Source organism: Dysidea avara, chromosome 2 (assembly GCF_963678975.1).
Source record: "Dysidea avara chromosome 2, odDysAvar1.4, whole genome shotgun sequence".
NCBI lineage: Eukaryota > Metazoa > Porifera > Demospongiae > Dictyoceratida > Dysideidae > Dysidea > Dysidea avara.
Genome location: NC_089273.1, coordinates 37736556 through 37760014, shown reverse-complemented (window position 1 = coordinate 37760014; position 23459 = coordinate 37736556). Strand labels below are relative to the sequence as shown.

Sequence of the window (23459 nt, the reverse complement as noted above, 5' to 3'; positions counted from 1 at the left end):
TACCTTGGTATCTGCCTTCATCATAAACTATCATGGGAACCCCACATCAATTATATCTGTGTCAAAGCAAACCGTATTCTTGGATTTTGAAAAGGAATTTATGTAATGCTCCAATCCAAATCAAAGAACACTTGTACAAGCAACTACTGTTACCTTCTATTGATACTGCTCAGCCATCTGGGATCCTCAGCACCAAATTATATTATTCACAAACTAGAAATGATCCAACATCGAGCTGCAAGATTTGTCCTTAATGAACCCTAACACAAATGGCCAAGTTTGGAAAGTATATAGGAGAGGAAATGCGAGACTTGTATTAATTTTCAAGATTGTGAGAAACTTAGTAATGCTATCAAATCGTTGTTTACCTCAACCAGCTCCTCTGTCATATACTCGTTCCACAAATTTGCACAGCTCCAATCCAGAATTGATCTATACAAGTACTCATTCCTAGTAAGGACAATCATAGACTGGAACAAATTAACAATAGACAATATGCACACAATAAATATTGACACTTTTAAGGACATTATAGATAAGCTAAATCATTGTGATTTGTAATGTACATTAGCATGTTGCCCTTGGTGGGCTTTGCTAGTTAAATTTTAAATAAAAAATATCCCAGTACATCAAACACTGTGAAAAAAGAGGAATATAAGATGGTATATCTAATGGCTTAAACTATACAAATAATCTCAGTATAGTCTTGCATTATACTAACTATCTTATACTTTAGTATAAACCCCATCTTATATTATGGGAAACAGATTATATTTTAGTTTAATACACATTCTTTGTATGGCTTTGTTTACTTAACTAAATGTGATAACTTTTTAGCGTCACCATCAGGTCTCATTATTGTCTCATTTTTAGCTTCACCATCTCATTATAAGCATCTCATGTGACTTAAGATTTTTTTTACTGTACCAAACAAAGTCATGATGATTTTACAATAAGTAGCTACACTTCTGTTAATCACTATAGCTAGCTAACTAGCTTCAGTTTGTTGTAATAATTTCATACGCACACATTTTCATATAGCAAAGCATATAATACCACTAAAATTAATTATTCAATCTAAGAGCCATACAAATCTAGATTTTCTTGCACAGTTAGCACACCTGCAAAAGTTCGTAGTAATGATTGTTTAAAATTGAAGGGGTCAGTGGTGTGCGCATGCGTATTAGGTGCAATTAAGTCGCCATCTTTGTCGCTATTGTTGTATCAGAGGTTGTGAATGTGAGTGATACGACGGTGTATCTCGCGGAGAGAGTGTGCGCGATAGGCGCTATCGTCCAATGAGCCACGATGATAGTTATGGACCACAACTGTACATCCCTGCTGGCTGTAGTGGTGAAGTGGCGCGCCCCGGCCAAGTGGACAATTCCTTCGATGGCAGCAATCAAAAACAGCTCTAGATGAGTAAGTATTAGACTAAAATGATAGCTTGTACGATAGGTTTAGCCGTATTAAATTGTTTATTGTGTATTGTATGACAATGGCCTGCAAACGATTCAACTTTGGAGTTGCTGTGTACGTATTACATGTTGTATATCCTGTTATCTCAGCTTATGGCGGATGACGAGTGGACACAGTTCATCAGCCATCAACGGTAAGAGTATACATGGTCTGCTCTTACGATTTTGTATATTATCTCTTCAGAGGTACAGTTTCTTGTCGAACCTCTTATGCACCTATCAATGTTAAGCCCCACTACCCCCCTCCCGGGCTTACTAGGGGATTAGTGGGGGATTTTGACCTGATTTGATCTGAAACTCTGCCCCACTAGTGGGGCATTTGACTGCTCGAAATTTTAGGCGTTTGTTTTAACTTGCAAGCTAAAGGAATTGACCTGTTTCCTAAAGTACCTAACAGCCATACTACATGGAGATTTGACCACTAGTCATTCCCCCATGGGTGGAGAATTTGATTTTTCAAAAAGTCAAATCCCCATCATTTCCCCCACTACGCCCGGGAGGGGGTAGGTGGGGGATAACATTGATAGGTGCATTAGTTCTACAGGCTGTCAGTGTACAACATCTGCAGTGTTAGTTTCCTTCAATGGCAGCTGCTTCCTTTAAAGAATCTGGTAGTGACCATATGTGGACAGTTTTGTTCTTTTTTCACGGAGTTGATCAACGTCATCTTCTAATTACTTACAGCTGTAAGTGCATTAAGCCTGATTGTGTTTTTATTCATTCTCTTTTCAATAGGGTAGAATTACAGACTCGGTCTCAGTTCTAGGAGATTCTTCTTATTGCTAACATCTGTATGTAAGTACACTGAGAGTGTCCAGTATACAATTTATATTTACCTTCGTTTAGGTTTGTGGAAACTGGTCTCATTTCTTCTGGGAACCGGTCTCATTTCTTCATGTTTTTCACTACTTTTTATCAATAGCTGACGGCTGCTACCTTATCTGGTACTGTAAATGAGTTGAGTGTTTTCAAGAACCTGTTCCGTCTTGTTTGTCCTTATTTCACTGACCATGCTCGTATTGCTAACAAAAGTAAGTTCACTGAGAGTATGCAAATTATATTATATTTAGTCTTGTTTCAGTTGTACTTAGTGATTACAAGATTCTTGGACTTGGTTATCAGTGTATCAGATGCTTCTTGTGAGCTTACGTAACACGTTAGCCCAACAAAGTCACATACTAAGTGCATGGCTGTTTTATGTCTGGTTAGACTCACTGATAACACCTGTAAGTGCACCAAATAATCCAGAATATGAATTATGTTTGCCTCCATTTAGGGTTGTGAGACCTGGTCTTATCAGACTTGTCTTAGATGTACATGGATTGTCGGTCTCAGTTTTAAAAGATTGTTACAAACTGTAAGTACAGTGATTGTTCAGTATACGCGTTATATTTACCATCTATAATAGAGTTGTGGGACCTAGCCGCCGTTCTACATGGTAATACTAGGTTTCCAGACAAGGTCTCAGTTTTATGAGATTCTTATTGTTGCAAACTGTAAGTCCAACGATTATCCAGAATACACATTATATTTACCATCTTTGTATTAGAGCTGTGGGAGACGACTATCAGATTGTCACAGAGTTCTACATAGTGATGATAATACAGGTAATTTGTAATGGAACTTGTGAATTGTATTTACTGTCTTACCTGCTGCAGTTGGATAAAGACTGATAAATAACGAAATTGATTTGATACTGCCATGGCCAAGGAGACATTGATTTACTAGCTGTACTTATTGTAGTTTTAACATATTTACAGAATTAAATTCATTACAAATATAATTATAGAAATTATTTAATTAAGGTAGCCACAGATTATAGGAATGTAAAAAAGTACAGTAGTATAGTAGCCAATATATGGTTGAAATAGGCTTAGTATAGTCTGATAATACACCGCACTATACTAGTGATTTAATCTCTAATATATGACTGTCTTAAATGTATTCAATAAGCTTGTTATAGTAAGGTCCTAATCTAATAATATATGCTGTACTATTTCATTCCAATACTAACATAATAAGACTGTTATAGACCTTATTATTCTGAGCTTTTTTCACAGTGAAACTTATTGTGCACTTTGATAAAGCACCATAATTGGTTCACAAGTAGATTAATACCTAATGATCTTTTTCTGGATATGGAGGCACTTGTAATAATACTTATGGTGACCATGGTAACAGTTTACAAAATGGTGGCCATGGAAGTATACCATTTCCATTAAAACAGCACTAGTCCTTAAAATCTTGATATAAAAGTAAATAGGCAGCTCCAGAGATTTTGGTGACCAGTGTCCAATCCAGCCTTTTGTGAAGTCATAGATCTGAAGTTGAGACCAAAATAAAAGACCATTAGCACTTGTGCTGTAAAGCCTTAATAAATAAATATATAAATATATAAATGAATAAATAATAAATAAAAAGGTCTCAAAAACTTCCAGATAACACTATCCTCTTTCAGCTCTTATTTCTCATTGCTTTATGAATCAGTTACTTATCAATTAATACTATACTGGTTTAGTGCAAGCATAGATCTGGGGTAGAAGATCTATGGTGCAAGTGAAGTACTACGTACTGATACGATAAATGCTCTATTAGGGTGACTGCTCTATTAGAGTAGTTTGATTTGCTTTACTGGTTTCTGAAAACCTCAGAAACTCTCCTGAAGCTGTCCCTGTACTCCAACAACCAGGGTCTGATGAAAACTACTGATAGTATTTTTCAGCCAAACAGACTATATTTCCAGAAGCTATACTCTAATAAAGCAGTCAGCTATACTCTAATAGAGCATGGAGTCAGAAGAATTACATTGTTATCAACAGATGTCAAAGGAAATTAAATGTTGAACAAAATAATGTACAGTAGGAATGCTTCTAGATCAGATACCATGTAGTTGATTCAACTAGGTGTGAATTTATACAGGGACGGTTATATGGGGTTTCTGGGGTTTCTGGAAACCCCTTTGGGGTTAGCTCACCTAAGAGCATCTGTCCAACCATTAGATAATCAGTGAATAGGTAATAACTACTATAATTGCGCTGTTCTTTGTTTAACAGTAGCCATCTTCCTCTCAATACAGTAGTGAATTCAAGTAGAGCACAGGGTCCCTTCTCCATCCTCAATTCTATAGTTTCATCCCATAATTGTGTAAATAAAATTTCTTACAAGGTTGAGGTACTCTAATATAACAGTCAGTCAAATACTCTAATAGAACATTCACTAGGAGGTAACACTATTAAGAATCCTCCACATTTATTGCTACTTTTGAGGACTTGTATATCTATCACCATTTCATGCACTTGTACAGTAACCTAGCCACAGCTATAGGATTTTTGTAAGTGAAGCACACATTATCTTAGCATGCTATAAAATATCCTGTGTTCTATATACACTGTAATATGCTGTGTTCTATATAATTTATTGCGATTACTTCAGTTAGTCTTATAACTCAGCTACCCATACAGTAACTGATCCCTAATGTACACCAAACTTTATTTTCGTGCTTCAAGTCCATCCAAGATGTATATATACAAACAATATGTGACTAGGCCTGTGATAATAGGGCATGTGGGCACATGAGTTTTGCCTATTTTTTCACACTTTCATCACTCATAACTTTTTGTACCATTATGCTATTGCATTGCAATCTTCAACTCTTAGTAAGCATTTAATTGGCATCATGATGCAAGTTACAGAATGGACATATACTTTCCAATACGGAGATATGACCTGTAGAGCGATGGGGTGTAGTTTGTGTCTACTTGCCCTGTTTTCGCAGGCCCGGTCACATATTATCTTAGTTTTCCTTCCCTGCAGTACCAGGTCAGGTGGCTTTAAACTATATCACAAAGACCTTCTACCACTAATTGTAGCAAACAATGAACATTTTGTCAGGAACTGCATGCACAGGGCATTTCTAAAAATATTCGACTGTCCGGTTTACATAATTTATTATTAGATGATAATCACTGAGGTGCATCAGTTGGTAAGTCAGAAGCTCTAAAACTTAATGTGTAGCTATTGTATAGTTTTAAACACTAAGCTTTTAAAGTTTAATTGAAGTTTGAGAAATTGTGAGATTACAACCTTGTCAGCAGCTGGGGGCTGCACCCCCAGACCCCTGCTTATCAGCATAACTGGAAACCCCCTTCTAAAAATCCTAGATCTTCCCCTGTTATATATTATGCTGTAGTCAGAAGTCGCTAGTCATGTAAAGCTGAGTAACAACAACAATGTAATAAAATACACTCATACCATGATCATGCACTTCACTTGGGTGTATGCATATATCATACCCTCATAACAGATGCATTAAAATGCTCAAGATTTTTCAGCACCTGAGGGCTGCGTACTGTCAGTTATTTTTGATAGACAGAGCTCCCTCTGAAAAACCCTGGCTACACACCTGGTCACCAAATTAGTCTAAAATAGAAAAAAGGATTGCCAATCATGAGACAAAGCCATACCCAAAGTTACATTAGATACCTAGCTCCCATCAGATACCATGGTATAGCTGTTTAATCAATATACTTAGCCTTGTGATTGTGCAATAATCTACTAGTCTACTTTAAAATAGCAATAAGGTGTTGATGCCTAAGTGTGATATATATTATAAAAGCATTCCATTACCCACTGTTGCCTGCTGTTATCTACTGTTACATTCTGTTACCCACTGTTGCCTGCTGTTACCCACTGTTTCCTACTGTTACCCACTGTTACCCACTGTTACCTGCTGTTACCCACTGTTGCCTCCTGTTACCCGCGCGCTGTTGCCTACTGTTACGCACTGTTGCCTAATGTTACCCACTGTTGCCTCCTGTTACCCACTGTTGCCTGTTGCTACCCACTGTTACCTGTTGTTACCCAATGTAGCCTCATGTTACCCACTGTTACCTACTGTTACCCACTGTTGCCTGCTGGTGCCCACTGTTACTTTCTGTTACCTGCTGTTACCCACTGTTACCTGCTGTTACCCACTGTTACCTGCTGTTACCCACTGTTTCCTACTCTTACCCACTGTTGCCTACTGTTACCCACTGTTGCCAGCTGGTACCCACTGTTGCCTGCTGGTACCCACTGTTTCCTACTGTTACCCACTGTTGCCTCATGTTACCCACTGTTGCCTGTTATTACCCACTGTTGCCTCCTGTTACCCACTGTGGCCTGTTGTTACCCACTGCTGCCCACTGTTACCTTCTGTTACCCACTGTAACCCACTGTTGCCTACTGTTACTCACAGTTGTCTACTGTTACCCACTGTTTAGACCTGGCTTAAAATGAGATAAACTAATCTAAACCAAAGCAGCCAAGCTATAAAAAAAGAGTACGGCCCCCAAGGTGAAAAAAGATGTGAAATCCAAGGTAGCGGCCAAGAAATAGCTGTGATGGTAGGTTAATGGCAAAAATTTTAATTACGACAATATAATTCAGGTGAATTTGTGTTGCCTCCTCCACTAGGATTCGGCACTAAATTCACCTTAATTGTCGTAATTAAATTTTTTTGCAATTAACCTACCATCACAGCCATTTCTTGGTGCCACCTTGGATTTCACTTCTTTTTTCACCATGGGGGCTGCACTCTTTTTTTTACAGCTTGGCTGTTTTGGTTTAAATATCACTTCTTTTTGTATTGCAAGTCACAAAGCTGGCTATATGGCTTTGATGCTGCTTCCTTTTAACTTGTAAGGAATTGTGGAAGAAAGGAAGTAATTGTATGTATAGCTTTTGTCTGATGAAATATTTGTATATTTACCATTGAATGAGGATTATCACATACTGTAGTTAATAAGATGACCTCTTACATAACTGAACTGTAGCTGAAACTCTCATTGTTTGTAGCTGAACACTTTTCAGGGTAATTTGTTTCTAGCTGAGCTCTCTACAGGATGATTTGTTTCTAGCTGAACTCTCTACAGGGTGATTTGTATGCAGCTGAACTCTCTACATGGTGATTTCTTTGTAGCTGGACTCTCTACAAGATGATTTGTTTCTAGCTGATTTCTCTAGTGTAACTTGATTGTAGCTAAACTCTCTACAGGATGGTTTCTTTGTAGCTGATCTCTCTACAGGGTGACTTGTTTCTAGCTGATCTCTGGATGACTTGTTTCTAGCTGATCCTTCTACACGGTGACTTGTTTCTAGTTGAACTCTCTAGAGGGTTATTGTTTTTAATTGAACTCTCTACAAGACGGTTTCTTTGTAGCTGATCTCTCTACAGGGTGACTTGTTTCTAGCTGATCTCTGGATGACTTGTTTCTAGCTGATCTCTCTACACAGTGACTTGTTTCTAGCTGAACTCTCTATAGGTTTATCTGTTTGTAATTGAACTCTCTACAGGATGGTTTCCTTGTAGCTGCTCTCTCTACGGGGTGACATGTTTCTAGCTGATCTCTCTACAGGGTGAGCTTGTTTCTGGCTGAACTTTCTACAGATGATTTGTTTGTAGCTGAACTCTCTACATGGTGGTTTCTTCTAGTTGATCTCTCTACGTAACAGGGTGATCTGTTCGTAGCTGAACTTTCTACAGGGTGATTTGTTTGCAGCTGAACTCTTTGTATGGTGGCTTCTTTGTAGCTGAGCTCTGTACAAGGTAACTTCTTCTAGCTGATCTCTCTATAGGGTGACTTGTTTGTAGCTGAACTATCTGCAGGGTGACTTGTTTGTAGTTGAACTCTCTACAAGGTGATCCTTCTAGCTGATCTCTCTACAGGATGACTTTTTCTAGCTGAACTCCCTACAGGGTGATCTGTTCATAGCTGCACTCTCTACAGGGTGATATGTTTGCATCTGAACTCTCTACATGGTGGTTTCTTTGTAACCAAACTCTCTGTAAGGTGATGTCTTGTAGCTGATCTCTTTACTGGATGTCTAATTGTTTCTAGCTGATCTCTCTATAGAGTTATAACTTTCTCTATAGAGTTATAACATGTTTGTATAGCTGAACTCTTTATAGAGTAGTTTTTTTGATTGGTTGCTGAACCCTCCAGTTACACGGTAACTTGTTTGTACTACAGAGTGACATGCTTGTAGCTGATCTAGATGAACTCTCTACTGGGTAGCTTTTTTGTAGTTGAACCCTTTATGCATTGACTTGTTTGTAGCTGAATTCTCTACAGAGTGACTTGTTGTCTGTACAAGGTGACTTGATTATAGCTGAATTCTCTTCAGTGCGACTTATAATGTTCTGAATTTCTACAGCAACATATTTTTAGCTGAACTCTCTACAGAGTGACTTGCTTGTAGCTGAATTGTCTATAAGATTAACTGCTTGTAGCTGAACTTCCTACAGAATAACTTGCAATGTCATATAATTCTATAATGGGGTAAGTTATAAACGTAGCTGAATAGGGTGACTGTTCTATTAGAGTATCTCGATCTCGCATATGCTACACGTAGTTGGCTTTGAAATCATAACTCAGTGGTTTGTAATCCGATTCTTCTGTACTACTGCAAGGACTTTCTATGATAATTATTTCAGCTACACACCGATTTTCAGCTCACTGCTCTGAGCGGTATGCCTGGTAGGCGTGAAAATTAAGTTTTTTATTCATAAAAATCGATCGCTTAATTGTGACACAGATTGGGTTTTGTGTCATATCTCAATGGCCTTTAACTGGATTCCTTTCGAACTACAAAAAGGTACCTTACGATAGTTACTCCACCTACATAGCAATTTGCAGCTTATTCTTTCAAGCGGTTTACCCTGTGGGCATGACAGACCTTCGACCTTATAGAGCGTTTTCATCACGTGCGCATGGTTACGTAATTTTATAGCTTGCCCACACGTCGGCCATTTTGTTGCACATGCCGAGGTAGTTGCGATGGGACTTTGTGTGATTTTTGGTTGTAATAATCGTTCTGATTCAAAAGTACGACGTGTTTCTTTCAGCAGAATCCCTGCCATAAGGTATCATTATGGAGAACAAGAGTATCAGCTGTCACTGAAAAGAAGAACTGCTTGGCTTGCTGCTATTTCGCGGGATGATCTCGACGAGAGCAACATGCAAAACTATATGATCTGTTCGAAACACTTTCATTCCGGTAAACCAGCCAAAGCCATGGATGAAACTAACATAGACTGGGTCCCTACACTCCACCTCGGACATGATAAACTCCAGCAAAGTTCACAGACTACACAGCTGCAAGTGAAGAGATCTGACAGAGCTAGAAAAAGAGCTGAAAGACAACGGCAGGCAGAAGAGGAGCAGTTAATGTTATCTGAAGTGATAAGTATTGCTAACAATGAAATCGTTGATGAAACTGTTGGTGAGCTGATCAATGAAATTGGTTTTAATGTCTTTCAGTTGTTTGAAATCGAGGCTGCTGCCATGGAGCTGGTGACAGAAAGGATAATGATTGAAGAGTTTTCAATTTCCATTAAGGATCTGGTAAAGGAAGAAGTCAGATCAGCTATGCTTGCCTTTACATGCACTGAAGGCAGTTGTAAGTGTGCAGATGAAGTGACCAGGCTGAAAGAAGAATTACTAAAATGTCATGAGATAATTCAAGAGCTGTCATCCAAACTTGAACTGCACTTGCCTCCCTTTTGTGAGGAGTCTCTCAAGGATGACAGCATTGTGAGCTTTTACACTGGATTACCAAATCTAAAAGTTTTAAGAGCCATTTTCAATCATGTGTGTATTACACTACCAGGTGAGAGATCTGCACAATGTAAACTTACAAAGTTTCAAGAATTCATGGTGGTAATGCTGAAATTAAGAATCAACCCGCCTTTGGTAGATTTAAGTTATCGGTTCAATGTTTCACCATCGACGGTATCCAGAATTTTACTCAAGTGGATAACGCAAATGGACATCAGACTAAAAGGTCTCATCATTTGGCCTGAGAGGGAAAATTTACAGAAGACCATGCCCAATTGCTTTCGCCTATCATTTGGCAAGAAGGTAGCAATTGTGATAGATTGCTTTGAGATCTTTTTGGAACGACCATCCAATTTGAAGGCGCGATCATCAACTTGGTCCAATTATAAACATAGGAACACTGCTAAAGTACTACTTGGAATTGTTCCCCAAGGAGCAGTTGCTTTTGTTTCAGAAGCCTGGGGTGGTCGTGTAAGTGACAAGCATTTGACAGAAAACAGTGGGATTTTAAGGAAGTTATTACCAGGCGACATTGTGTTGGCAGACAGAGGGTTTGATATTAGCGAATCTGTTGGTATGATGCAGGCCAGATTACACATTCCTGCATTCACCAAAGGAAAAGATCAGTTGTCTGCAGTTGAGATAGAGGAAACCAGGACAATCGCTAATGTCAGGATTCATGTAGAACGTGTAATCGGAATGGTTCGGCAAAAATATTCCATTTTACATGACACCATACCGATTGATTTTGTTATAATCAGAAAGGGAGAAGATACTCCATTATTGGACCGCATCATTCGCATTTGCTGTGCTCTTACTAATGTTTGTAATCCAATCGTACCAATTGATTGAATTATTGTAAATAACTTTAACACAACAAATCACAACAATGACAAAATTATGATTATATTCAAGAAACCATAGTAATACAACAGCTCTAACTATTTGCGTGGCAAGAGAACAGCACAGGGAATTTATTTCTTTTTGCTTCTCGTAAATTGTGTCAATTTTCGACAATCAGGGCAATACCATTTACCCTTAGGAATGGCAGTTAACTGGAGACATTCAAAATGGAACCACTCAAATCGACAATTAGGGTTGTCACAAGCTATCATTGTGCCATCTTCAGGCCCACGACAATAACAGTATTTAGGCTCACTGTTTGCATCTGATGTTTCGAGGTTAGCATTGGGAAATTCAGTGGGCCTAGTGTACCAGTTTCCCAAAAGCTCTGGGAGAAGACATGTTCTAAAGAATTCTTCTGCTTTTGGTACACATTCTTCAAGCCAAAATGAGAAGTTTTTCTCAATCCGTTCAATATACACATTGTCTTGATCACTTTCAGAGGCAAACGTGCATACACAAAAATCAGAGTACTGTGCATCACAAACAAACAGCTGTGTTTGAACCTGATAATAATAAGAATGTGTCTCAACTAAAGTTAGTTTGCCATTTACCTCCTTCAGACAAAATTTAGGATCCTCCCTAGCTGCAGCAACCACTGAAGTGTCTCTATGGCAATATGGACATTTAATTTCCAGCACACCTTTTCCACAACAACTACATTCAATAACCCCATCAGGGGAAGCCCCAATAAATGGCCATTGTGGGTTTATGACCAGTCCGCTATCCAAAACTTTAAAATCATTATGCAAGTTGGAATTAATTCTGCAATAAATATCTCGAGCTTGTTTCTCGTGTTTGCATCCCCATTCCGTCTGCTTGCTGACAAAGCTAAAAGCCTCAGGATAGCAGATACCCTTAACTAGTGACTGTGATGGATGAGCCAAATTCGTATGACACACAGCTTTCATCCGTGAGGCCGTCACCCTTCCAGCACGGTATGCAAACCACAACTTGGAGTTACTTTGTGATCGGGTTGCCTTTTCCACTGATTGTGCCATCTCTAAGGTGAGTTCAATTTCGATAGACTTGCAAGCTTGCAATAAGCTTGGATAGCTTAAAGTGATGTGGCTTGATTGTTGTAGGGACTTTAAAGGTACTGGAAAGGTATCCAGGGTAGACTTTGGGACATATTCATCAGAGTGTTCTGGAATCAATGACAAAACCAATGGCTTGGTACCTCCAACACTCAGATTTGCAAACAATGTTTCCAATTCTGACGCCGTAGACTCTTTACCCATAGCTGTTGCTCCATGCTCAGTAGCATCGTCATTGCCTTCTTCGTCTATTGCTTCATCCAACTTCCTTTTTTTACCCTTTGCAGATGTAAAATCAAGATCTTTGATAGGTAAATATTCAGCGTTTTTCAGAAAGGATGGAATAATCCATTGGCACTTCTCCTGAGTGCAAGTAGGTGAAATACCTTGTATTTTTACCACAGCTTCAAGGTAAAACAAAATACTTGCAATGTGAGAACACACTTCTCCAAGCCCTGCCATGCAATTGCAGTGGGCGCAGCATATTTCTCCTGATTCCTCTATGATTATCCAGGAACGTAATGGAGGTTCACTTAGTCTTTGGGAATGACGGACCTACAACAATAGCAATTTTATTAGACAGTACTGTGTTAGCATATGCATAAGTGTATATAGTCACATTTAATTCTTATGTACAATATTACAGTAACAGCTTACACGGCCAGTGGTCAAATATTTTCCAGCAATCTTTCTTGTAACAACATCTTTTACCCACCCGCAAACAAATTGGTTATAAGCTTCCAAACTTTTACGGCCTTTAAATTGTGATATAGTAACGAAACTAGTCTTTAAAACCAGATACGAAAGCAAGTCAGTAAGGTCCACAGGGGGTAAATCGCTCGTTGCTCCGGCTCCTGGAAACACTCCCAGAAAAGGATCCACGTTGTTTATCAGCGATATCTTCTTGACATATCGATCTTTCGCATCACGTGGAAGACCAGCAGCGTACGACGACAGATTCAAGGTCATAATTGCGACCATTCACAGGAGTACTGAGATTTCAACATGTGCAACAAAATGGCCGACGCGTGGGCAATCTACAAAATGACGTGAGCATGCGCACGTGATGAAAACGCTCTATTTTACGCAAATAATCGGTAATAACTCCGTGAATGTCCATCGGATTCCTACCAAACTTGGTACTGAGATTCGCCGTAATGAGCCCTTTAAGGGTGCCATATTTCAGCTCAATTAAGCACGAATTCGTGTTTTACGGCGGATTTTGCAAAGTGTGCGAAAAGAAGCAGAAGAAAAACGAAGAAAAACGAAGAAAAAAACCCAAACTTTTACCGCTCGTAATTCGGAAATGTCTTGAGCGATTGTCTTCAAATTTGGAATGTGGACTCCCCTACCTATCCGGCACTTCTGTAGCAACTTTGGTTTCAATCGGATAAGGAATCACGGAGCTAAAATGGTGTGAAAATCGCCTTTACTTTCTTCCTGTAAATATACTCACGGTGTGGCGTGCCGGCTTCTTGGCCGGCTTGATATGGGAATTGAAGCGCCCACTGTTACCATAGGTGCACAATGTTATTCCCAGTAACAAGCAGTTTAATTTCCAAACTTCCATACCTCATTTTAAGCCACATATGGTGTCTTGATCGAGGGGTCACCAACTGCTTAGAAATCTCGTACACCTTCAGTGAAATCCTGCCTGAAATACGAAATCTTATGTTGTTATCGTGATTCTGATTCTATACTCGTTCTGGTACCGTAGCTCACACTCAACTGCAAAGTAAGAATGAAATCCGATGTTCCGCTCCGCTTCGGATTTGTATAATCAAGTTGTGGAAGCCACACAAAACCAGGAGCTGTGTGAAAGAAGCCGTACAAAACCAGGAAAGAATCGAATTAAGAATGATATCCGATGTTCCGCTCCGTTTCGGATTTGTATTAAGCGAGTTGTGGAAGCCAAACAAAACCAGGAGTTGTGGGAAAGAAGCCACACAAGCCAGGAGAGAATCCATGCAAACTGCTCAAAAGTAAGAATAAAATGCGGTGTTCCGCTCCGTTTCGGATTTGTATTAAGCGAGTTGTGGAAGCAAAACAAAACCAGGAGCTGTGGGAAAGGAGCCACACAAAACCATGCAAACTGCTCCTGCATGCACAAACGTAAGAATGAAATCCGATGTTCCGCTCCGCTTCGGATTTACTTAGCAAACTACAAACTTAGCAAAACTTCATAAACTTAGCAACACACCAGCAACTTAAGCATACAGATGCTCCTGGTTTTGCGAGGTTTCACACCAGATAGAGTTTTGACAGTTGCTCCTGGATTTGAGGGGTTTCGCATGGGATTTCCCCTGAATGATTGGCCTTGTTTCCTGGTTTATGGGGCTTCAGCTGCGAGTTGCTCCTGGGTTTCATTTAATAGTTATGTCTTGGCTTTACTCCTGGCTTTATATGGCTTCGAAATTCCTCTAGGCTTTGCTCCTACATGCCTGCTGAACTTCTGTTTCTTTCTCCCATTATTTTTTGGTGATGTCAGAACTGATCACTCTACACCAACCTGTAATTTAAAATCAGATTTTGCAGCTCTCGTTCAATTTTGTGAAATCTTTTGAAACCCGTGAAATCTTGAGAAATTTGTTCAAGATTTTGAAATCCGTACCCCCTTTTCGTCAGTTGGTGACCCCTCGGTCTTGATATATACCACTTTCACACCTCACTTCAAAGGGAAGAGAAGGTGTATAAGTGGTATATCAGTGCTCAGGAATGTATTGAGAAAATAATTGAGGTAGTATATGCAAGTTATATCCCTCCCAGGAGTGATATAACTTGTACATACTACCTCCTATTCTTATTAATGCATTCCAAGCATTCTCAGAAATCATTCGATTTCTTTGATGAAACTGTGTGATCTCCTCTACTTTAATATAGCGACACTTCACAGGATTGATAGTGGGTTTTAATTTTGTACAGTGAGCCAAAGCATAGATAATGGACTTGGGAAAGAAGATAGTTCGTTGTTTTACAGAACGAAGGAGGTCACAGGTTAGTTTATATTGACCATGTTGCATTCAATAGTCACGGCGATGTCCAGACACTGGGTATAGAGCTTAATTTATTTGGCCATTACTGTTAATAGTATTCACTACTTTAGTTTATTCATGGCTAGTAAAGGTAAGTACTTTTAATTGTCTTTATATGTGACTGTCCCTGGGAAAACCGTTCTTATCGCCCATTTAAAAGTATCGAGAAACGTCGGTTTTAAATATTCAGAGTGTTGTAGCTGCGGGCCAATGGTGGTAGCTACGCATACCAAATTTTCACACGTTTCACCACAATTTCTTACCTTCCTGATCATCCACTGAAGAAGTAGTCAACAGCTATGTTTCCCGAAATTTTAGATAGTTTTTAAACTGAGGTTGTCTGTATTAGGCGAGCTCTAGAAGGGTGGGAGGCGGGAGCCCTGGAAGGCGGGCAAGATGGTGTTCAAAAATTGAAAAGAAACGTGCTGGGATGAATTAGGCCAAGTTATAGGCCATTCAGGGCTCAGAACTGGCTAAAATAAAAGGACATTTACAGCACAGGTCATTGTCCAACACCACGGTGCTGTACAGCCACACAGAGCCATCACCTGGTTGGCCAGGGCTCCATCAAGACCCCAGACCACTCGTACAGCTAGCCACTGTGCTCTAAAAAAGCAGCCAGCAAAAGCAGACCACTTTACTCTGGTTGACTGTGGCAGTGAAACTTGATAGTGCATTCATTAAGCTTTGTGTTTGTGTGAAAAAATCAAACTTCCTTTCTTGGGCGATAAGAACGGTTTTTGTAGATCTAGTCACATATGTGACCATATTTTGGAAAACTATACATCTGGGCACATTGGCCAATTTTGTTTTTTATAGCTACAATGAAGCACTGAGTGGCTATCTACCTTGTGTGAAAATTTTGTGACGATACGTTGAAGCATTCCAAAGATATGGCCAATTTACTGTCTAATACATTACAAACTAACTTTTCATTATCAGTTCATAGAACTGAGTAGTGATCAGATGTGACAAATTGATGACAAATCACTTTGTTGACAAAGATCACCATTCTTACAATCTAAAATCAATGAAAAGAGATTCTTGAGAGTTTAATCATGTGTTCTTTGTGCTTTTTCTCAATTAAATCACTTGTAATATTGTGTAAAGACACGAAAATGTTTGGTTTTGGGAATGAACAAATCACCCAATTTGTAAGTTAATTGTTGTCCCACGCATTGTGAAACTACTACATGGTCTGATATATTTCAGTATCTCTTCTAGATAAAAGAAGCTATGGGTATGAAATTTCACAGCAAGAAGGCTTAATAGTTGCTTTATCAGAATATGCAAAAGAATAATTTTAAAAATCACTGAAATTTTCATTTGAGAATTCCCACAAATTTTGCATGTGCCCAGATGTATGGTTTTCCAAAATAGGGTCACATATTAGTTGTAACATGGGCACATGTGATTTGTCTGAAATATACACACTCGCACTTGGGCTGCGCCTTGTGCTTGTGCATATATTTCGGGCAAATCACTTGTGCCCATGTTACAACTACTACATTATATATATTTTGTATAATTACTGATAAAATTAGTTAAAGTATATTAAAAATCTGCTTTATATCTTGATTATGATTATAATTAAATCTTTTTCATGTGGCAAATAATTAAAGATAGGTTTAAAGCCGGCCATAGGCTGGCTTTGGGGTATACAATTACAAAAAGAATTGATATCTAATTCAAAACAGCCTAGCTGTAAAAAAAAAGTGCGCCCCCGAAAGGCTATCTTTTTTCACCATAGTCTTTTGGGGGGACACACTCTATTTTTTACAGCTTGGGGGTTTTGGATTAAATGTCTTTTACTGAAAGTTTGACAAAATCACTGCAAGCTAGGGAACTGGATATAATTAAAGCTGTCCAACATGTTTCTGTTCTGAAACGATACTCACTCAGACATATTCAAAATTTTGTTTACAAATGCATTCAAGTGTGCAGAGAAGTATAATATTCCAGTTTCTATTCTCATTCACTAACTGCCCTGAAGTGTTTAGGCGTTGTTCCATCTTGTTTCTCTTCTTCACAAAAGGCTACAGATAATGAAATAATAGCTTTCTTTGATGATGATGTGGATGCTGTTTCCACTGCTCATGCAGAACTTCAACTTTGGCATGCATATTGTGAAGATAAGGAACTTCCTTACACACTATCATCCTCCATTCGGCATACAAGTGCAATGATGTTTCCAAACATCAGGAGAATATTGATTCACACTGTGGTACTGCCAGTAACATAATGTGAGGCAGAAAGATCATTTAGCACCCCACATATGATTAAGAAATACCTTTGTACCACAATGAACCAAAATAGGCTTAATGGATTGGCACTATTGAACATACACAACTCCACAGGCTATACTCCATCAGCAGCTGAAGTTAGAGATGAATTTCTAAAACAGAATCACCATTTAATGGAGACTACATCCCTTTAAAATGACATTGTAACTGCACTTGTTAGCTAACTAAGACAAGACTTTGGAAAAGCTACCTATTCCAAAAATTATTATATTAAATTTCACTTTACAATAGTCTAGAAGATCCATTATTAAATGATTTTAAATACTAGCTAGCTAGTTTCTTATTTCAGTAAGATTGTACAAGTTAGTGGCTAAAATGCTACTAAATTCACTGTCATAGCTTCTGATTTTTCAAATATTTTCTGGGAGGCATGCCCCTAGCCCCCTAAAATAAGCATGCTGAAAGTGCTTTGCACATTTACTTGTGATATAGATACATATTTCCAAATTATGCATATAGACCAATAAGGCAGTGATATATTGTCAGTAGGTAATCAAAGTTATTTTCAACAGCAATATATTATATTCTCACTGATGGAAACCCTATAATTAGCTAGATATACCGCTGAAAAATGACTCCCTTAATTAAGTGAATGTGGACAAAGTGATAATTGAAAAATGTGACCGGATCTTGGAAAACCTACCTTTTGGGCACAAGCAAACATTTTGGGAAAACTCCATTGAAAATTTCAACAACTTTTTCAATATAAATTTTTTTTGCACATTTGGATAAAGCAACTATTAAACCTTCTTACTGTGAAGTTTCACACCCAAAGCTTCTTTTTCTTAGAAGATGTGGATGATTATATCAGACTATGTAGTAATTTCACATGCGTGGGACAACAATTAACTTATAAATTACAAATTGGGTGATTTGTTCAGGTGCTGGAATGTCTAAAACTTAGTCTTAAACAATAATACATGGGATTTAATTGCAGAAATGTACCAAGAATACTTCATTAAACTATCAGAAATGTCTTTTAAAGTATTCTAGATGGTAAAAATGGAATTGCTAGTAAACAAAGTGATCTGTCACCATTTGTCACCCTTAATCACTCACAGAACTCAATACATTACCATAAAAGTTAGTTTGTAATGTACAGGAGAGAAAATTGGCCATATCTCAGGAATGCTTAAAGATTTTAAGCTGAAATTTTGACACAAGATAGATGAGTGAGTACCCAGTACCTTATTTAAGCTATAAAACAGAAAATTGACCAATGTGCCAAAAAGGTAGGTTTTCCAAGATCAGGCCACAAATTGCAAGTTAAAAGCAATGATACAAGGGAGGTTATGTACACCTGCGACTATACTAGTCTACATTAAATTTCCACTTCAGTTCAATACAACACTGCTTGAAGGTTCTTAGTTTACTAATTTGTTATGATGCCTTACTGTAGTTATACTGATAGTAAAGTGTCAGTAAACTTAAGTATATGGAACATAATTATTTTACTAAGTTTTAAACTCTCAGTAAAACATCAGTGAATGCGGGTTTACTGAAAAACTACTAAAATAACAAACAATTAACTGTTCCATATACTGGGGATATACCACTGTAGTAAACTAAGATACTTCAAGCAGTGCAACCTGTAAAATAGTATACACTACAGAAAAATTGATTAATTTTCAAGTGCTTTCTAAGTCATCAGAAAGGAATTTTGCCATAGAAAAATGCTATGGCCATGCAATTTTCAGCTTTTATTAAATATTTAATTAGCTATATGGTACAAGTTACACAATACAAATATGTGACTGGGCCTGCAAACATAGGGCATGTATGCACATGATTTTTGCCTATTTTTCAAACTTTCATTACTCATAACTTTTTTGCCATTATGCTATGGCAACGCAATTTTCAGCTCTTGGTAAACATTTTATTGGCTTTAGGATGCAAGTTACAGAATGTGAATATTTCGTTCCAATACTGAGATATGACCTGTAAAGTAATGGGATGTAGTTTGTGCCCACATGCCCTCTTTTTGTAGGTACAGTCACATACTGTATTTCAATACTGAGATATGAGTGATAGTGTGGCAGGGTGTAGTTTATGTCTGAAAAAAGAGGAATATAAGATGGTATATCTAATGGCTTAAACTATACAAATAATCTCAGTATATAGTCTTGCATTATACTAACTATCTTATACTTTAGTATAAACTCCATCTTATATTATGGGAAACAGATTATACTTTAGTTTAATACACATTCTTTGTATGGCTTTGCCTACTCAACTAAATGTGATAACTTTTTAGCTTCACCATCTCATTATTCATGGACTTTTGTTTATACAGACAGCACGTGACTTAAGCTTTTTTTTTACTGTATCAAACAAAGTCATGATGATTTTATAATAAGTGCACATGCACTGCTATTAATCACTATATTGCCAGCAGGGGCGTAGCCAGGATTTTTTGAAGGGGGGTTCCAGCACCAGCATTGAGTTACTAGAAGCAGGGGTCTGGGGGCATAGCCCCCAGCCGCTGAGAGACTTTCAATATTTTAATGAATCAAAACTCAGCAAATCGTAATATTTTATGCAAAAAGTACATTAATTATGATGCATTAAGTGGCCCTGGGATGAAGGTACTGTAGTACTAGATAAAGTCACCTAGTGGAGCAGACAGCATAACACATAGAGACACATATAGCTAGTAATCTGTAAGTGATGGTTATATCTCACTGTGGTATAGGAGCCATGAATCCACTGATACAAATGACGATCAAACAATAAAACTATACAAATATGCATAGCATGAATTCATTTTGCATAACACAAGTGATAAATTAGTGGAGCTCTATATCTTTAAACACTGCATACCAAAGCTATAGCAGCATAAGGTCATGCTAAGTTTTGCATTTAATGTTGGAATGCCTGAAAAACTTCATATGGACATGGATATTTACATGCATGTTCTATTAGAGTATACCTGACTGCTCTATTAGAGTATATACCTGACTGCTCTATTAGAGTATATCGATCTTTTTAACAAGTTTTGAAGAGGGCTCATGTTACCTCTGTAAATGTAAGTTTTATCAATTGTTGTGCTGTGCCTTTACACTATATTGCTCACTCATTTTGTCCTGCCACACTAAATGGTGTGTGAGGATCCTGCTTGCAGAAGTCTAAATTTTACAGGGGGGTTCCTGAACCCCCGGAACCCCCCTCCCTACGCCCCTGGCTAGCTAGCTTTGTTGTGATAATTTCATAAGCACACATTTTCATATGGCAAAGCATATAATACCAGAAGAATTAATTATCCAATCAATTCTTCCTAAGAGTCATACAAATCCAGATTTTCTTGTACACCCTCCAGTGCCTAACTGGTAAAGTAGATAATAACAACAACATTTCCCTACTTAGGTGGCCTCCCCAAAGTTGGCTCCGAGCGTGGCGCTTGGCCGGAATCTGGGTGGCCTGCGGATCAAGTCACAATGGGGTTGCCTTTTTTCAGCCCTTCTAGGTATTTGTCCCGTTTCACTTCAGGATATTTAGCTCAAAGATTTTCGCTTAGGCTCCTAGGCTATGGGTAAACACCTTGAACAGGCTCTGCCTTCTGTGTACACCCTCCAGTGCCTAACTGGTAAAGTGGATAATAACAATAACAATAACCTGCAAAAGTTCGTAGTAATATTTGTTTAAAATTTAAGGGTAAGTGGTGCGCGCATGCGGATCAGATAGTCTGCGTAGCCAGGCCCTTTTCTTTCTTTTGTGTGGGGGCGGGGGAGAAAAGGGTCTGATGAACATAGTATAGCATCGTCGTTGGGCTATCCCGAGATTGTGGGGATTCTACTGCGCAGCTTCCGGAATGTTGATTGGTACGAATGACGTGATTTGTTAATATTGGCGTCATTTGCATCCTGTTACCATAGCTACTACTGAAATATCTATGGTAACAGGACGTAAATGCAGCAAATCACGTCATTTGGACCAAACAACAATTTAATCCGGAAGCTGCGCAGTAGAATCCCCACAATCTCGGGATAGCCCAACGACGATGCGATACTATGTTCACCAGACCCTTTTCTTTCCCGCCCCCACACAAAATAAAGAAAAGGGTCTGGCTACGCTAGACTACGTATCATATGCAATTAAGTCGCTATCTTTGTCGCTATTGTTGTGTCAGAGGTTGTAAATGCTGAAATGTGAATGATAATGAAGGTGTATCTCGTGGAGAGAGTGTGCGCGATCGGCGCCATCGTCCAATGAGCCATGCTCCGCACGATGATAGTTATGGACCACAACTGTACACCCCTGCTGGCAGTCTGTAGTGGCGAAGTGGCGTGGTGGACAATTCCTACGATGGCAGTGATCAAAAATATCTCTAGATGAGTAAGTATTAGACTAAAATGATAGCTTGTACGATAGGTTTAGCCGTATTAAATTGTTTATTGTGTATATTGTATGACAATGGCCTGCAAATGATTCAACTTTGGTGTTGCTGTGTACGTATTACATGTTTTATAACCTGTTATGTCAGCTAATGGTGGATGACGAGTGGACACAGTTCATCAGCCATCAACGGTAAGAGTATGCATGGTCTGCTCTTATGATTTTGTATATTATCTCTTCAAATGTACAGTTTCTTTTCAGACCTCTTAGTTCTCCAGGTTGTCAGTGTATGACTCTGCAGTGTTAATTTCCTTCAATGGCAGCTGCTTCCTTTTAAAGAATCTGGTAGCGACCATATGTGGACAGTTTGTTCTTTTTTCACGGAGTTGTTAAACCTTATCTTCTAATTACTTACAGCTGTAAGTGCATTAAGCCTGATTGTGTTTTTATTCATTTTCTTTTCAAAAGGGTAGGAATTACATACTTAGTCTCAGCTCTAGGAGATTCTTCTTATTGCTAACATCTGTAAGTAAGTACACTGAGAGTGTCAAGTATACAATTTATATTTACCTTCGTTTAGGTTTGTGGAAACTGGTCTCATTTCTTCTGGGAACCGGTCTCATTTCTTCATGTTTTCCTGTATTTATCAACAGCTGATGGCTGCTACCTCATGTACGTTTGGCACTGTAAATGAGTTGAGTGCTTTCAAGAACCTGTTCCATCTTGTTTGTCCTTATTTCACTGACCATGCTTGTATTGCTAACAAAAGTAAGTTCACTGAGAGTATGCAAATTATAGTATATTTAGTCTTGTACTTAGTGATTACAAGATTCTTGGACTTGGTTATCAGAGTATCAGATGCTTCTTGTGTGCTTACGTACCAGACATAAAAATGGCCACATGGTAGGAGTATTTTTGTGAGTTTTTGGTATGGGCGAATGTCAGACGAAGATTTTTGAATGGTTATATCTCAGCCAAGAGTGAATATATCAAACTCTAATTAGCAAGTATGCTTATACATTAGCCAAAGAATAGGGATTTAACATAAATCAATGCTTGAATGTACTTATTTTAACACTTGATAACCATACCTACTAGTTACAGCTTGATATCATTGTTCTTGACTGAAATACGACCGTTCAACAATCTTTGTATGATATTAGCCCAACAAAGTCACATACTAAGTGGCCGTTTTATGTCTGGTTAGACTCATTGATAACAACTGTAAGTACACCTAGTAATCCAGAATATGAATTATGTTTGCCTCCATTTAGGGCTGTGAGACCTGGTCTTATCAGACTTGTCTTAGTTCTACATGGATTGTCAGTCTCAACTGTAAGTACAATGACTGTTCAGTATATGCATTATATTTACCATCTTTAATAGAGTTGTGGGTCCTAGCTGCCGTTCTACATAGGTTTCCAGACAAGGTCTCAGGTTTTATGAGATTCTTATTTTTACAAACTGTAAGTCCAACGATTGTCCAGAATACACACTATATTTACCATCTTTGTATTACATCTGTGGGACTGTTCTACCAGACGACTAACAGATTGTCACAGAGTTCTACATGGTGATGTAATTTGTAATGGAACTCGTGAATTGTATTTACTTTCTTACCTGCTGCAGTTGGATAAAGACTGATAAATGACGACATTGATTTGATACTGTCATGGCTGGCCAAGGAGACATTGATTTACCAGCTGTACCTATTGTGGTTTTAACATATTTACATAATTAAATTCATTACAAATATAATTATAGAAATTATTTAATG

At 38.3% G+C, this 23459-nt stretch overlaps 2 protein-coding genes and 3 long non-coding RNA genes across 9 annotated transcripts in view; 4 read left to right on the top strand and 1 right to left on the bottom strand.

Moving 5' to 3' along the window:
- LOC136247269 (uncharacterized) overlaps positions 1-23459 on the top strand; it is a 286965-nt gene that overhangs the window by 145255 nt on the left and 118251 nt on the right. The gene's annotated exons all lie outside the window — the stretch shown is intronic.
- LOC136247262 (uncharacterized) lies at positions 637-23411 on the top strand. 4 transcript variants are annotated; one of them, XR_010697268.1, is made up of 10 exons: positions 637-1422; positions 1569-1612; positions 1663-2164; positions 2214-2273; positions 2325-2509; positions 2560-2704; positions 2755-2835; positions 2887-2974; positions 3028-3085; positions 23312-23411. It is a non-coding gene; the product is annotated as an uncharacterized lncRNA (long non-coding RNA). The 4 variants fall into 4 exon arrangements; XR_010697267.1 differs by lacking the exon at positions 23312-23411 and adding an exon at positions 3137-3252 and having other exon boundaries at positions 2214-2269; positions 2401-2509; XR_010697266.1 differs by lacking the exon at positions 23312-23411 and adding an exon at positions 3137-3252 and having other exon boundaries at positions 2214-2269.
- LOC136247259 (uncharacterized) lies at positions 9224-13033 on the top strand. Its single transcript, XM_066038886.1, has one exon. It carries the CDS (start codon positions 9296-9298, stop codon positions 10925-10927), a length of 1632 nt encoding a protein of 543 aa, XP_065894958.1. The 5' UTR covers positions 9224-9295; the 3' UTR covers positions 10928-13033.
- On the bottom strand, positions 10866-13059 carry LOC136247258 (uncharacterized). The gene is made up of 2 exons (XM_066038885.1): positions 12673-13059; positions 10866-12570 (listed from the first exon to the last, which is right to left on the bottom strand). The coding sequence occupies exons 1-2, from the start codon at positions 12994-12996 to the stop codon at positions 11050-11052; spliced, it is 1845 nt and encodes a 614-aa protein (XP_065894957.1). The 5' UTR covers positions 12997-13059; the 3' UTR covers positions 10866-11049.
- On the top strand, positions 22015-22449 carry LOC136247276 (uncharacterized). Of its 2 annotated transcripts, none has more exons than XR_010697310.1 (3): positions 22015-22101; positions 22151-22207; positions 22263-22449. It is a non-coding gene; the product is annotated as an uncharacterized lncRNA (long non-coding RNA). The 2 variants fall into 2 exon arrangements; XR_010697309.1 differs by having other exon boundaries at positions 22151-22211.